This window comes from Rhipicephalus microplus, chromosome X (genome assembly GCF_043290135.1).
Source record: "Rhipicephalus microplus isolate Deutch F79 chromosome X, USDA_Rmic, whole genome shotgun sequence".
Classification (NCBI taxonomy): Eukaryota; Metazoa; Arthropoda; class Arachnida; order Ixodida; family Ixodidae; genus Rhipicephalus; species Rhipicephalus microplus.
The window spans coordinates 216,859,482-216,875,390 of record NC_134710.1 but is presented as its reverse complement, the minus strand read 5'-3'; the positions used below and the strand labels follow the sequence as shown (position 1 = coordinate 216,875,390).

General features: G+C 43.3%; 1 protein-coding gene across 5 annotated transcripts; it reads left to right on the top strand.

Annotated features, from left to right (window-relative positions):
• The first annotated feature begins 264 nt into the window (after window positions 1-264).
• On the top strand, window positions 265-15,443 carry LOC119187461 (uncharacterized). Of its 5 annotated transcripts, none has more exons than XR_012887202.1 (6): window positions 265-431; window positions 1,250-1,344; window positions 1,420-1,584; window positions 1,687-1,800; window positions 5,108-5,278; window positions 11,629-12,406. XR_012887202.1 is itself a non-coding variant. In XM_075878643.1 (5 exons), the coding sequence occupies exons 1-4, from the start codon at window positions 1,319-1,321 to the stop codon at window positions 11,639-11,641; spliced, it is 318 nt and encodes a 105-aa protein (XP_075734758.1). In that variant the 5' UTR covers window positions 1,094-1,318; the 3' UTR covers window positions 11,642-11,675; window positions 15,291-15,443. The 5 variants fall into 5 exon arrangements, 2 of the variants coding, with proteins under 2 accessions (XP_075734758.1, XP_075734757.1); XR_012887203.1 differs by lacking the exon at window positions 265-431 and adding an exon at window positions 15,291-15,443 and having other exon boundaries at window positions 1,098-1,344; window positions 11,629-11,675; XM_075878643.1 differs by lacking the exons at window positions 265-431; window positions 5,108-5,278 and adding an exon at window positions 15,291-15,443 and having other exon boundaries at window positions 1,094-1,344; window positions 11,629-11,675.
• Window positions 15,444-15,909: the final 466 nt, after the last annotated feature.

Genomic DNA, 15,909 nt, shown 5'->3' with positions numbered 1-15,909 from the left:
CGCGCGCGCGCGCGAAGCATACAACTCGCTCCAGCTTTCGGAATATAATGGCCACGTTGGAAAGCTAATGTGCCCTCTCCCCCTCCCTCCACCTGCCCTCTCTTGCAGAAAAATGTACATCCAGTCATACTGAAAATAAATCAATGGGTATTCTTGTAAAGGATGAACAAACAAAAACGTAAACAAAAAAATATATAAAAATAAATAATACTAAAAAAGTACTCAGAAATGAAAATAAAGTTTAATAATACTAACACACGCCGTTTGGTTCACGTAGCATCCAATTCGTTTAGTTTCACGCGCTATATTGACCAACTTGCGTGTGCGGCTTCCCGTATGTATAAATAAATTAATTGAGTAATTCAATTTCTGTGTTTCACGAAACGTCGCGGAGGCACGTCAGTCGCCCAGGGCTCTCGTTGATTCCGTGGGTAAGTGATCTGAATTTCTTTATAAAGTATGACTCCCGCTGTTCGCGCTCCCGTGTGTTCTGGAAGCCGGATTGTAGGAGTATGACACTTACGCATTCGAAAGAGTGACCAGGAAGATTGATATGTTTGGTGAACGGCAAATTGGGGAGGCCCTTTACGTGTGCCCTGTGGTTGTTGAAACGCAAACGGAACGCGGTTTCCGTGTGTCCAATATATTCCTGTTTGCACACCTCACAGCGAATTTTGTATACCACATTGGCTGAGTCACAGTTAAGGTCGTCTTTAATTTTGTACACATAGTCTGAACAGGAGGCTTCGGCCGTATCTGTGGTCACCATGTGTGTGCACACCCTGCAGCGAGGTTTCCTGCACGGTCTACAGCCCTGATGGTGGTCGGATTTGTGTGTTTTCGCCCTATATATATATATATATATATATATATATATATATATATATATATATATATATATATATATATATATATATATATATATATATATATATATATATATATATATATATATATATATATATATATATATATATATATATATATAATACAATCTTTGTGTGAATTGGGCAATTATTTGCTGCGGAGCTAATTAAAGCATTATTCAAGAAAAGGCGTTGTTCTAGCCAATAAAAAAAACGCAGTTTTGGGCACGTGACAAAATGTCAGCTAATCAGACACGGCCACCGGAACCGTTGTACTGTTTTCCTATCGCCCGCGTCGCTCGCTCTTGGCGCGTGTTTGATTCGAATTTATGCGAGTTACAGGCGTTAGTAGATCACATTTAGTCTTTCCGTGAACCTGGCAGGTGCGGGACCTCTGCCCTCCAAAGCCAACCGGAGACTGACAACTGTCACGTTTCTTGCAAGCGTTTACCATGAATCGCACCGGTGTCGCCTCGGCGTGAGTTTAATAAGCACCGCTCTTGGCGTCGTGTTTGGATTTGGTCGCTATGCCTAATGTCTTGTGCACTTTCAGGTTCAATTGCCCTGTCTGCCTAGGGCCGAGCCAGAGCCTGGTATTCGGCCTGTGCCAGCACTTCGCGTGCGCGTCCTGTCTGTACGAACCAGTCGACAAAAGTTTGAGGCCTGGGTATCATTGTTGTCCAGTCTGCAAATTTGAGTTGGCATTCCCAGATTGCTGGTAACTGATGGCGGTGACCTTGGATACGCTAGTTTCCGCTCACTAGTTGCTAATATAGTCGGACGTCTCAATTGCGTTAACGTAAGTTTCGTTTTCATGCAGCCCCGTCATTCCGGACACCACTAAGGATCTGATGAAGATTGTTGGCGTCGTGAAATGCCCCCGGGAACGGTGCGGCAAAGAAATATGGGCTTCGGACAAGGAGGAACACGAGAAGTAAGTCGCACTTTAGCTGTGACAGTCTGTTAGCTCGCGGGTTGCTTATGCACACTACAGTTGCTTTGCCATTTGCTCAGATACAGACGCGTGTTGTGCGTTGGCTTCGCTTTTCATTCATCAGGCGCCCCGTGCCTGCAGAGTACTTAGACGCGACTCTTGCCACTGCGCGATAAGCATCGGGGAAGAGAAAATTCCGATGCGCAAAGCAGGCATAACGCGAAACGCGGGGAAATCGTAGTGTTTGCGCGAGCCCACGATTTTGCGTTCACGTTTTCATTGTGTCGTGAGAATGCGTTTTGTTTTGCAGTTTCGTTCTAACGAGAATCCGCGCTTGCTCGAAGAACTGCTGTTGACGGTGAACTGGAACACTTTGAACTTACGTGTTTTCGTTGGTTGCTGTCAATCATCTTATTGAACTCTGCTTTACTGAAGTTCAGTTGGTGCTAGGAGCGATGGTCGTCACCTTAGACAACTGCAGGAGTTCTCCAGCAGCTAATGCGTTGCGTTGCCGAGCACAAAGGGTGCCGGTTAGATTCCACACTTTAGGAACTGCCCTTGAGTGGAGTCGAAATACGAAAACAGTCGTGTTCTGTTGTGAGAATCTTGAAGGGGAACTCAGAAATTGCCTGATTGAGTCCATGCAGTGTCTACATGCAGGTGGAAAGCATGAAACTGCAAAGGGAAAGATGCCTTTCGCAAACCAATACTGCAAATTTGTATGTACAGTCGAGTGCATAATTTTAGAGACCACGGGAGAGCGTGCCGAGGCGCATCGCTGCGCCTGTGGCGGCTGCACGGCTCTGCCCGGGAACGCGTACTGCGCACGCTCGTACCATATCACCCAGCAGCCTGCCCTTTCGCTCGTTTCAACGGCGCGCATCTCGAAACGATGTGGACGACGCAAGGTGCCACTTCTGCAGTCGCTGTGCAAGCACCGGTACTCCCGAGCGATAATATAGCGGCGAAAATGCCTCTAATGTAATAGCATGGCTGTAGCGCGCCGTGCGATACGCTTTCTTCCTTGATGCAGCGTGGAAAACGTGCAGTTTCTCAGCTTTTATCAAACGAAGTTGCGTGATATGCTCATTTTGCAGTGATGAATTTTGTGCTCTGTCTTGGAGACGTTATGCTAGCTCCATTTTTTGGTGCGAATATCGCGTGTCCAGAATGAATAGCCAAGAAACGCGATAAACAGATAAAGCCAGGAAAAAAAAAGAAAACGATAGCTATAACTGCTATCCAGGAAAGATCACTACTTTCAGTATTCATTCAAACGCCCATCGGCGGCAATCACTTGCGCCACACGAGATGGCATCGAATTGTAAAGCGCGGCCAAGATCTCGGGGCATGAACGAAGTGCTTCACACTCCTCCTGTATGGCTGCGAATAGGGTCTCCTTCGTTGAACTTCCGCGCCGCAAGTCGGCGTTTCACGAGATCCCAGACATTTTCATTGGGGTTCAGGTCCGCTCCTACAGGTGGCCATTCCTATGTGCAAACAGCAAAGCCCTCAAGCAAAGATTTCACACTGCGAGCAGTTTGAATCGGGCTCTTGTCATGCTGGTACACGAAACAACCATCCTTGAACGGCCCATTCAAGACATAAGGAAGCAATTCTCTCTCTATTATAAGTGTGTACATGGAGGCTGAAAGGTTCCTATCGATAAGAAACCGTGGTCAAAGTCCTTCCCTGGTCATAGGGGCTCAGACACTCGTGGAGCATCGGCCACTGGCAAGACCGACTGCGTGTACTGTGGTGAATACCTGGCGAAGAAGGAAATGCTTGATTGGTTACATGGATTTATAAGCACGACAATGGCACATAGTCACTTTATCCCCGAACAATTTCGTCTTACTTGAAGATCCATATAATGAAATTTTAATTATGCGAGATCGCCAAGATGGTGCGAAATATTCGACATGTTGGTAAGGCACCCTCAGTACGTTCCAGAAGGCCTCGCAAACTGAACTGTATTTTTCTAAGGTAATGAGGTACAATATGCAAACATTGGCTAAGGTGCTTAAGTTTGGCGAGCTGCTCACGATAAGAAGTAACACAGCTTAAAGAGAATCAAAGCTAAGCAACGTTCTACAGCAGGTTCGAAGACAATAACGTTCTGGGCTTTACTTGCCTAAACCACAACCTAATTAAGGCACACTGTAGTGGGTGACCTGCCATTAATTTTTTCCAGCTGCCGTTACTTACCCTGTGCACTACTCTTTCAACACATTCAATGGTAAATAGTACAAGGATGACATTAATGTAGAAGACAAATCGCAAATGTTACCTCGAGTTCATTGGACGCCATACTCACCGTTCCTGGTCCCAGCGACTTGAAAACGTCGATTCATCGCTGAACACGACATCTCCCCACTCTTCCGATCCCCATGTCTGCACAGAACGCGCAAACTGCAGTCGCATGGATCTTTGCCTGTCCGTGATGTGGGGCTTCTGGGCCGCGACGCAATTGGCAAGCCCTGCTTCTGCCAACTTCCTACGGATAGTCCAGACGGACGCATTGAGATGCAACGCATTTTTTATGCCTTTCGCTGTTATATGGGGATCAGCTACTACGGCGGCGATAGTTAGCCTGTTCACTTCATCTGTGTATCTTGACCTTCCAGCACGGTCTCTGTCACTGATCGCCCCTGTTTGTCGGTACGCTTGGATGGCACGATTCACCGCATTTCTTGACCTTTGAAGGAGCCGGCAGATGACCCGCTGAGAAAAGCCTTGGATGCTTAACTCTACGATGTGTCTCCTTCCATCAGCTGGTACTCGTGGCGACATTTTTGAAGACGAATGTGGGGGCCTTGAAACCCCCGATCTTGTACTCTTTCGAGAATGGCACTGTCCAATGGCTGTCTAATAGCTGGGCTGTGCCGCGATATGCTGCCATTCAACATTTGCTGTACGAGATAATTTCTTATCGTCAGCAAGCCCGAAAGACCACGAAACAAGGCAAAGAATTGACAAAAATGACAAAATGGTACTGCGCCTGCGTCGTAAGCACGCGTGAAACTGCTGAGTGCCCAATTTTTCTGAGAGTTATAATCGCATTTCCACGCAGTCAGTAATGTGTACAAAAGGAGCGGTGTGCCGCCATGCGAGGTATTTGGTCAAACAGCTTAAGGAATTAACTTTTGTTTCCTTGTGGGGCCTCCAACATTTGAGCACTTTGAACTGAAATGTGCTCGCCTGTAATTCACTGCAGTAATTCACTCTGGTCCTTCTGGCTAGACTTAAGTTGATTGATTATGGTGTCGCCAGACCAAAAGCACGTTGGTTGTGATGGTCCTTGCAGGTCTTGCATCACGAAACGGTCGTCGGCGCGGTGCGGTGGCTCCCCAGCAAGTGCTAGCACTAGCCAGAGGCCCACCACCCGCCAGAGCAAGTAGACGAGGAGCAAGTGCTCTCTCAGGGTCAAGAACTGAACGTAGCATCGGGCCTGCCTTAATTGAAAATTTCTTTTTAGGTAAGCAGCGTCTGAGAAAAGTTTGCAAGTTTTAAGTCTTTAACCTCTTCACTACCAGCGTTTACATTTGTGGACATGACTTTTTAAGGGGCACACTGCACCTGAAAACTTTATTAAAACTTCTTTATCTATTTGAATGAATCCAGCGAGATTTCTTATATTTGTGTGCCGATTTTAAATGTTTTTTCCAGTACAATACATAGTTTTTATATTTTGAGTGGGATTTCGGGAGCCATAGTTTTCCTAAACTGAGAGAATTAGAATAGAATGAAACGCATCGGTATGACCTGGAATGAGTATAAATGCAAGGAAACAAGAATTGATGATCTAAACTCATTTAAACAAAAGTTGTGGTATGTTGAATATATGTGCGTACGAATGGCTAACATGCCCAGGACTATATGCACGTGAGTGCCAAATAAAGTGAACAGTGCCGTCTGTCTACAAGCCCATAAGCATGAACTGCCATGTTTTTTGGGGGACACAAAAACAAAACCAGTCGTACCCCAGCCTATCAGCTAATGGGTGCTGGCTTTTTATCTTCATTCTGTTATAGCCTTTTTGGGGTCTTGATTGATGCACCACACTCTTGGAACTCACAAACTTTGTTCAACTGCACTTACAAATGATATCGCCAGCTGAATCAAACACACTCAACGCTCGACATAATGAACGTGTATATAAGGAAATATTGGTTATAACCAAGTAAATAAAGAATAGTCTAGCAATGGTGTCGGATATACCTTTATAACACATTTTTGGATATAACAAACACATTTTGAGGTAAGATGCAATTTTGTTATAAGAAGATCTTAGTGTACGTCACTAGTGACACGCTAAACAGCATTGTACAATATTTTAACATACTGGAAACACAGCACCGCGACCGCCAATTCGGTGTGGCCGATTCGCCACGAGGGACCCGTGGGAGTGGACCGACGGTCTGGCGTCCGTGGATCTTCTTCAGGAGACATTCATCCCCATCGCCGCCCCAAAGCCAGAGAGACTCCCCAACGTTTTCTGTGCGGCCAACTAGCCTTGCCGCCGGGCTGTACTGCTGGTTCTACTATGCTAATTATAATGATGATGATGAACCCACGTAGTCACTGCGTCACCCATTGCTCGGAGGCTGTTTAACCTAACTTGGCATATCTGCGAGAAGTGTGGGGGTGCTATCGCCCCCTGTAAAGTTGTTTGTGCCCCATGGTGAAAATGAATTTACTGGGAGAGGTGGTTGGCTCTTAAAGTCTGCATACTTATTTTTCAGTAAAAATGAAGTAATTTCTGTTTCAATGCAGTCGCAAACATAAGATACTGAATTCCAAGAAACGTTATGGATGCATTATGTCAAAAATACAAAGAGATGCTTTCAATGGTTACCTAGTAATTTGGAGGCTTATCTTTTCACATGAAATCAAGACTATTTATTATTATTACATTAATGGAATGCTGACAAGATTTTGCAAAGCTGAGCTTACTCTGCCATACAAATCTCCTGTGTACAGAAATTGCTCTGAGCTAGTGCTTCGTTATATGTTATGAGCAAGTGCTTATAACGTATTTTATTTTTGTATTAGTCGATTTTCCCATGGCATATCGGCCAACATTGACAGCAACTTGACATCGGTGTACAGTATCGACTCCAGCGACTTCACACTGTGCTCCAGCTAGTTGTGATGACGTCTGATACCTAAACATTCAAAATTGGCCTTTGTGCATAGCCAAAACGCTCAAAATTGCTGCCCATATGTCGCCAACAGAGCAGCCGTGCGGAGCGGCGGTTAAAATGTCACAATATGTTGCACGTGCCTGTCGTGACTGATGTCAAGGCACAGTTGGTACTGAAAAGTGTAAACCACACCGTGCACACATTTTAGTTGCGACCACAGGTTAGGCACTAAATGATTCGACAGGGCCTTGCTGAAATGGCGAACGTATGTGGTTACTTTGTTTTATGAGCTTTTAATGGCGTGTCAAATGGGAACTTCTGATCATAACAGTACTAGATGAGCATTGAATCCCCCGATCGATTCCTTTGCACAAGCTGTAAGAAGAGCCAATCACTTTATTGAATTTGACCACAGAACTACTGAAGCATCACAACAGCATCCAAGATGAAATGTCGATACTTCACAGAGTTCCAGACAGCTTGGAGTTCGCTGTAAATTTTATGTGTTTGCTATTGGCCACAGAGCGCTTCATTGACAGTTTGAGATCTTTACCAGTATAGTACGATATACGTTCATTATAGTGGAATCTTCTAGAAGTACCGAAGCACTTTCTCAATAAACCCAGTATTATGTTCTGGTGGATATTCATTTTTCTTTTATGTTATTGAGGAACATTTCACATGTATTGTTTTACGAGATGAAAATGAAATTCATAATTTGTTATATCCATGATTATTACTAGATTATTCTTATTTAAAACTTGAAGTGCAATGGAAAATTATTTTAGTTGATTTTATAGTAAAATCGCAATAATTCAAATGCTGATGATTCCATACCTTTAGTTAATTAATCGAAATTTGATATTTTTGTTGGCCCTCTATTCTTTCTATGTACAGTAGACTCTCAGTAAACAGAACCTGAAGGGACCGGAAAAATATGTTCCATTTAACAGGAGTTTCGTGTACTAAGAGGTGGACATGGCTGCTGAATACAAGCTGAAAACAAGCATTGCAGAGGCAATAGTTCCATTTAAGCAGTAGTTACGTTTAACAGATTTCTATTTACTGAGCGTCTACTGTATTTAAAAGCCTCTTAATTCAAACTCCAGTATTCGGTCAATTCACACTTTCTGCAGGTTCATTCCAGAAAATATCAGCTGCTTTTCCACTACTATGTAAAAATTAGTGTGCTTATATAAGCACAGTCTAAAAATGAAAAATAAGTATTGGAGGCTTTCAAGAAAAAAGGCTTTGCGAGTAAACAAATATATAAAACGAAACACACGCATGGTAAATCCATAGAATAAAGAACCAATTTAGAGAGGGGAAACTGTAGTCTTGACAACGGTACGCAAGATAAGCAGCGGTGGCACATGGAACAGCGGAGGGCAACCAAGAGATAGCGCTGAACGAACAGAAATTGGAAAACAAAATTTTTTTTTGTTGTTGTTTTATGGACGAAAAAAACGGCCGCTTTCTTTTAATTCCGTAGCAGGTACGTATGCGCCTACGCGGTCGCCGAGGCCCATTCTTTATTCTGTGCCTATCTCTTAACAGAACAGAACAAAAGAGAACGGGACTCGTGCAGGTCCAGGGCTGTCTTGTTATCTTTTGCCCGCTTGTTTTAGGCGCATTGATACGCCCAGCAGCATATCAAAGCACCCTTCGGAACCAAGTACCTGTGCGTACAAAGGTTACATGAAAACGAAAGTCATTCATTGGCAGCTGGGACCAGTAAAAACATTTCATGAGAGTACAGGGAACAATATTTATTGATGGCAAACCAGCAATCATTTTTGCTGTTCCCACAACACTACGTTAACGAATAAAAACGTGCTAGAAAGAAAATGCAACGCAGAGGATCACGTTAATCATCGGATGAAAACCAACTGCCAATATGCGCATCGGCTGCCCCGTTGCTCCCGTTGAACCGCAGCAGCGCAGTGAACAAGCAGCGCATGTTTTCCGCTTCGTCGCCGTCACCAATAAGAGAATCCATAGCAGAACTTGCATAGCACCTGATCGCTAAACAAGTTTAGTGCTTAGAAGTACTGCGCACTACGTGGAATTCAAATTTCATCTTTTATCTATAAGAAACAAACACTTTTTTGCGAAAATAGTGGCTCTCTTCACTTTGAATTTTGAGCTTTCTATGGTGCCCCTAGCGGATTTTTTGGTGTCCCCGAGGGCAGATATGAACGGAGCCACTATGGTTGTTCTTTAGTTGGCGATTTTTAGATGCGGAAGCATCTTATACTCGCGCCTTGTAGTGCGCCGTCCGCGCCGTCCGCACCGCTTCTCGAACATTCGACAGCTGACGCGCGCGCATGCGCCGTCGCGCCGTCGCCCACTCTTCCACCATCTGTGCATCCCTTCCTCCTCTACACACCGCGCGCGCTTCACTCCTCCACCATCTGTGCACCCTTCCTCCTCTACACACCGCGTTCGACATCTACAATTCTCTTGATTCTCCAGTGGACGCGCATGTGGCGTCGCGCTTCGAGAACATTCAACAGCTGACAGTGCATGCGCCGTCGAGCTGTATATATACTCAAGGTCGGCGCTCGCTCGCTCAGTTGCCGCTCGTCGGTTGGTTTGTACGGCGCGTCGACGTCCAAGGTCGCGGTGAAATGAATTCCAACGAATCCACAAACACAATGATCGACGTCCCTTCGACCAGCGCCGCCCTTTCGCATACGTGTGTACGTGTTCACTCATTTAACACCCCCTCCTACAACCACGTTAACCAATTTAGCCATCGACCCAAGTAAGTCGCAATTTAACACCCCATTTCTCAACCACGTTAACCAATTTAGCCATCGACCCAAGTAAGTCGCACTTTAACACCCCGTTAACCAATTATATGCTCCGCATCCTCCTCAGTGTTCCCCCGAGGGAAGCTGCGGGCAATTTTTTTCGCCCCCATTGGCAATGGGTGGAACTTGAGACTTTCCGGAGGCCTGGTAAACCGTGATGCTTCTCGGCTGGTATAGAGAGCTTTGTGCTGAAGACACATACCCATAGCAATGAAGTAGTTGGCGATTCACGATTTCTTTAAAAGATCTGATCAGCAGGAAATGGCCTATAAACTTGTGGACTTTGTATCTCTGCTCTCTGTGCACTGCGTTCAGTAGCATTTAAAAACACTTGAAAAATTTTGAAATGTGATGAAAGCAATTTGTGTGACGTCACGTCACCCAGAGTCATTTATCTGAGAACTTCTGATAATTCAAACTTCTTGATCATTCAAACGAAATTGAGAGGTCTCTTCGAGTTTGAATAAATGAGAGTGGACTGTACTTTGATATTCATAATGTCTGTGTGGTCTTGTGTGGGTCAACAGTATACAAGATGAGAATATTTGGTTGTACCTACTGGATAAAAATATTGGGGCTGAAAGCTTTAAAAGGCCACCTCAAATGTGTACGTTTATTCCATCTCTTCCAAATTACCTACAAGCTCTTTTTTCGGGGGCAAGAAATGGGCCATGTGTGTTTCTTTTAATAGGTGCGACTATTTTATCATGCATGTTTCTTTCATAGTTTCTTTTAAAGTTGGTTCCATGAGTTGAAGTTATACTGAAATGCCTCAGTAAAACAAATGTATATATAGAACGCTCCATAGCTAATAAAAATTATGTCGTGCAATGCAAGGCAATGTATGTAGACACACATCCACAGGTACTGTAGTGTAAGTGTGCAACAATCCTACTGTTCAAGCATTATTAACATCTGTAGCTAATAAAAAAATATGTTGTGCAATGCAACGCGATATTTGTAAACACATTCACAGGTACTGTAGTTTAAGTATGCAACAATCCTACTGTTCAAGCATTATTAACATCCATAGCTAATAAAAAAATATGTTGTGCAATGCAAGGCAATGTATGTAGACACACATTCACAAGTACTGTGAGCAATCCTACTGTTCAAGCATTATTATCTCGTATATGCCCAAACTTACGAAAATTAACAAAACTGATTTATTTCCCTAAAGTGTTTGCTTCTACGACTTCAGAAAACAGAATAAAGCTTTTGTTAAAAAAAACTCTTTCGAATAATAGTTTTGGAGCCATGCTATATGTAGGACACCATTGTTTTACACTCTGCGACCAAGAAAAAGCGCTTATCACTGTCATATGAAAGTTACTGCATACCCAATAACTGACGTACAATCTACAAAAATATCAGCTGCACTGAGAACAATTTGACTCTATGTTATTTTTTTTTTTTGCGGTATGACATTCAGTTACACGCACACGAAGTAGCCATTTTGTGACAGCAAGCTCCTAAGTATTTTTAGCCCAGCGATCACCTAGACTCGCATTTGACGAGGTTAGGTCATCATAAAGACGCCCTTCGTGGTGTCCTTATGATGCTTTACGCATGGGAATCGCAATCGAAGACCTGCATGTCACTACTCCTTTAACATACTATATTAAGACCTCATTTCAGCATTCATCTTGCATGAAAATAACTTTGTTATATCCGAAAATTTGTTATAAATGTATACTGTCTCTTGCAATTTTTCGCTTACATTGTTATAAGTGATATTTCGTTATAACTAGATTTGTTATATTGGGGTTTGACCATATTGTGAAATTACCGTGTATAGAGTTATCGAAAAAAGAATATACCAGAAAGCTTTGTCACCTGAAACTGTCACAAATATTTAATTTCAGGTTCCTCTGCTGAAGTGTACCTGGAGAGGGAGCAAGAAGAGAAGGAGGTCTTCTTTGCATTTATAAAATAATTAATCAGCCAGTATTTTTTATTTTATATACGTATGTACAAACAATTTTTTATTGTGGCAATAAGCATTTTATGCTAGACTGTCTTCTATGTTTAGTTTCATTTCGAGGCTAGTCTCTTTTGTGCTAGTCAAGTCCATTACCATTTTAATGCACAATGTTTGAAATCTTGTTTGCGTTCAAAACGATTGTGATGTGTGAAAAAAAAAAGTGTTAAACTGTGTGTTTTATGCGTACAAAGTCGTACAACTGGTATTGATTGTATCGCTCAATTTTTGTTGGAAAAAAAAAAGTATGCTTCTGGCATTGTACTCTAGTCCTGAATGTACAAAGAGAAGAGTGCTCTACCTCCCTCCTAGCCGATGCCTCTAAAAACTCTTGTGATAAGGTACTGTTCTCACGGTACACAACTCAACATCAAAACTTGAATAGCAAGTAATTTGTGCAATTACATGAAACAACCACATCGTAGCGCTACGAATCTGGCCCCCAAACAAGTTGTTGGCACAGATGTAAGTGGACAAGCCAGTAGTACATAGATGTGCCACAAACTAAAGTCCATGAAAAATGAAGTATATGCATTTCATCATGTGAGCACTGTACAACCTCGCTTTGTGGGCGACCCACTTTGTAGCCAAGTTGCTGCAAGTGTTATGTATGACTGTATCGTTGCGTTGTGATTTTATAAATAAATAGCTATTTTCCAGCATGTGATGGCTGTTTTCCAGCTGGCTGGCTGGTTTCGAGAGGGTGTATAGATCCACCACCAACGATCTCGTGCGTATCAAGACAGAGATTCGATACACTTTGGTCCACAAACAATACTTCCTCGATATCGAGAAGGCTAACGACACAACATGGCATATTTGCATATTGAGAGACTTGTCTCACCTGGATGTGCGCGGTAGAATGCTTTCCATAATCGAGACTTGTCCAATCAAACATTCCGTGTCCATGTGGGAAGTGTTCTCTCTCAAACATTTGTGCAAGAAACGGGAGTACCGCAAGGCGGTGTACCTTGTTGTGCACTTTTTATTATCAAAATAAATTCCTTGCACATTCCCATCCCCCGCAATATGTTCTATTGTGCCTATGTCGATGACGTCCAGCTTGGCTTTAAGTCATGCAAACTGGCAATGTGTAATCGGCAGGTTCAGCTAGGTTTAAATAAGGTCTCCAAATGGGCAGAAGAAAATGGATTCCGACTGAACCCACAAAAAAAGCACGTGTGTTGTTCTACCGAAAGAGAGGCATGCACTCAGAAGCTGACATTCAACTGAATGGTCAACGCCTGTCTGTTAATGCCGAGCATAAATTTTTGGGCCTAATCTTGGACCACAGGCTAACCTTCATACCACACATCAGGTATTGAAAAACAACGTGTAAAAGCCATCAATGTTCTAAAAGTGTTGTCATATACTACGCTGGGTAATGACAGGCAAAGTCTCGTGAATTTGTATAGAAGCCTCATTCGCGCCCGCTTAGATTATGGGGTCGTTTATCAGTCTGCTACTCAAAGTGCTTTGAAGATGCTGGACCCGTGCACCATTTGGGCATCCGCCTTTCTACGGGTGCTTTTGCACCAGCCCCGTAGAAAGCCTTTACGTTGATTCAAATGAGTGGTCGCTTCATCTGCAGAGAACTTGCATGTCCTTTGTGACCTTAAGGTGAAAGCAGAAAAAAAGCACCCCTCATACTCCACTAATAATGATTTGTCGAGCTCCATTCTGTTTCAAAAGAGACCTTTGATGAGGCAGCCCTACTCAATTCCCCTGAAAGGTCTAGTTGAAGAAACTGGTGTGTCACTTGAACACAGTTTAATGGCTCCTGTAGCATACCCGCCACCATGGCAGACTATAGAGTGCCATGCGTCTTTCCTTGAAGTTACAAAACGCGCGGCCATCGCCCATATCCGAACATACTTGAACATACTTCCTGGAACTTCAACACAAATACACACGTCCTGAGTACTTTACAGATGCCTCTAAGTCTAACTTCTCTGTGTCCTACGCTGCTGTCGACCTGTCCTTCTAGGATGCTCGCCCTCTACATCCAGACACAAGTATCTTCCAAGTGGAAGCTTACGCGATACTTGTGGCCGCTAAACACATCAAACAATTACAACTACAAGAAGCAGTAATGGACTCCCTCAGTGTGGTAACAGCTCTGCAAACTCTTAAATAACAGAAAAACCCTGCCCTCATCTCACTTTACTCTATTTTATGCACACTCGAACAACATGTTCTAATGGTCAGGGTGCCAGGGCACCGTGAGATCCAAGGCAATGTGATGGAGGATCAGCTTGCTGCATCCGTCCACGAAAGCACTGCCTCTACACCCTTATCAATCCATGCCCTTGATCTTAAACCGTCTGTCACAACGAAAGCTCAGGGACTACTGCCAGAGCAAGTGGGATAGATACACACAAAACAAATTACATGGTATTAAGCCACACCTTGGTCATTGGCCGCCAGCATATGCGCATGATGGGAAGTTATCAGGAGAAGAGGAAGTGTGTGATAGGCTATATTGATAGGCTTCACAACTTTCATATTATTTTTTTTTTATTTCTCAATTCCTTTTTTTATGGCACCCTCATTTGAAATCGGGGGTGCACAGCTACAGCCTTAGATATATGGGGTTTAACATCCCAAAACCACCATATGATTATGAGAGACTCCGTAGTGGAGGGCTCCAGAAATTTTGATCACCTAGGCTTCTTTAACGTGCACCCAAATGTGAGCACACGGGCCTACAGTATTTCTGCCTCCATCGGAGCAGCTAGAGCCTTTGCAGTGCAGATGTACGTGAGTTTCGAAATTTTCTTGTCATGCGGCACTGTCTACAAAGGTCAGAAGAACCGATCAGCTTCAATGAGAGACTGCGCGAACACCGCATTCTACTCCCTACAGGCACTGGTGAAAACTCGCCTCTGCACTGCAATGGCTCTACGTCCTTGATTTCAAATCATTAAGTGTCATTGGCAAAGGAATAAAAAATAAACTTGAACGTAAAGTATTTAAAGCCTTCAGAATAAAATAAAACATGGCAAAGCGTCATGTGTAAATCATCCATCAGTTTTCCTTACAAATAAAGAATTCGCATTGCTTCATAGTGATTGCACGGTAGCGTTTACTCTGTAGTGGTTCATGAAAATGTGCTGTTTGCAACACCTCAACACCTGTGCACTGTCAGGTGTTCAACTGTGAAATGACACAGATAGCATAATTTATGCACGCTTTGCTAGGTTGTGTGTGGGCTGGCTTTATGCAATAACCATTGTGAGTGAAGTCCAAGGCTTGCTATCTGTGGTTGTTCTCATTTGCTGTCTTGGTGTGTTTCGTTGGATTCCTCTTCCGTATATTTTGAAGCAACTCGCACTGCAAGCTGCGTTAGTGTTGTACTGTTTCAAACACCGTTGAGAAAAATCGGCATCTAAATATAGTTAGTCGAATTTAGTCGAAGATAGAACACGCGTGAAGTAAGGCGCAGATTACTCGGTTTTATTGTTTGACGAGTGCATGACAAAGTGGAGCAAACAGAAGAAATTACGTACTTAGTGTTTTATCCGCATGTATTCATGTTCTGTGCAGTACTTCACACGAAGTTGATGGTGATCCTAATCTTGTCCAACGGTCGACCTTGCTGAACCTGCCAACTGGATCGATTGTTTGATAGAGCATACCTCATCTGTTAACTGTGTTGATCGTCTCTTTCTCTCTTCATTAAAGGCTGTGATCCGATTACTTAACGGACTTTTTCTGAATACGCATGCCGCAAACAGCTGGATCTACTCGTTTATAAGGAACAATGAGCAACTGCTTTCATACGCGTTCAGCTCAGTTCAGTTTATTACCTTAATGGTCCCCCTTTCTTTTAAGGGCATTACATAAGGATGTTTCTACATTAACTAGCGCTGATCTTCCCCTTTGAACTGTAAATGTTCCTTCACTCGCTTTCACAGTCGTATTGATTGCAATTCCAATACCGTCTTTCCACAACTTTTATTCATACATGATTGTGTGCAAGGGAATATGTAGACTCGATCGTCAGCTAGAATATGTTGGTATATATAGTCCTCGCCAAACACTGCTGTTGGCGCTGTCACTGATCTGTATTCGCTAAATTAAAGTGAGCTTGAAAGTAGCTTAAAACTTACGTTTGAGTCCAACACTACCTTCCTACTTTGTTATAGGAGTACTGAACAAGTTT

What these genes read in the sequence shown, in the direction of transcription:
- LOC119187461 (XM_075878643.1), top strand. Translation starts at nt 1,319, where the DNA reads ATGAATCGCACCGGTGTCGCCTCGGC. An exon ending in CGCACCGGTGTCGCCTCGGC is followed by an intron (nt 1,345 to 1,419) that starts GTGAGTTTAATA and finishes GTGCACTTTCAG; the next exon opens with GTTCAATTGCCCTGTCTGCC. An exon ending in TTGGCATTCCCAGATTGCTG is followed by an intron (nt 1,585 to 1,686) that starts GTAACTGATGGC and finishes GTTTTCATGCAG; the next exon opens with CCCCGTCATTCCGGACACCA.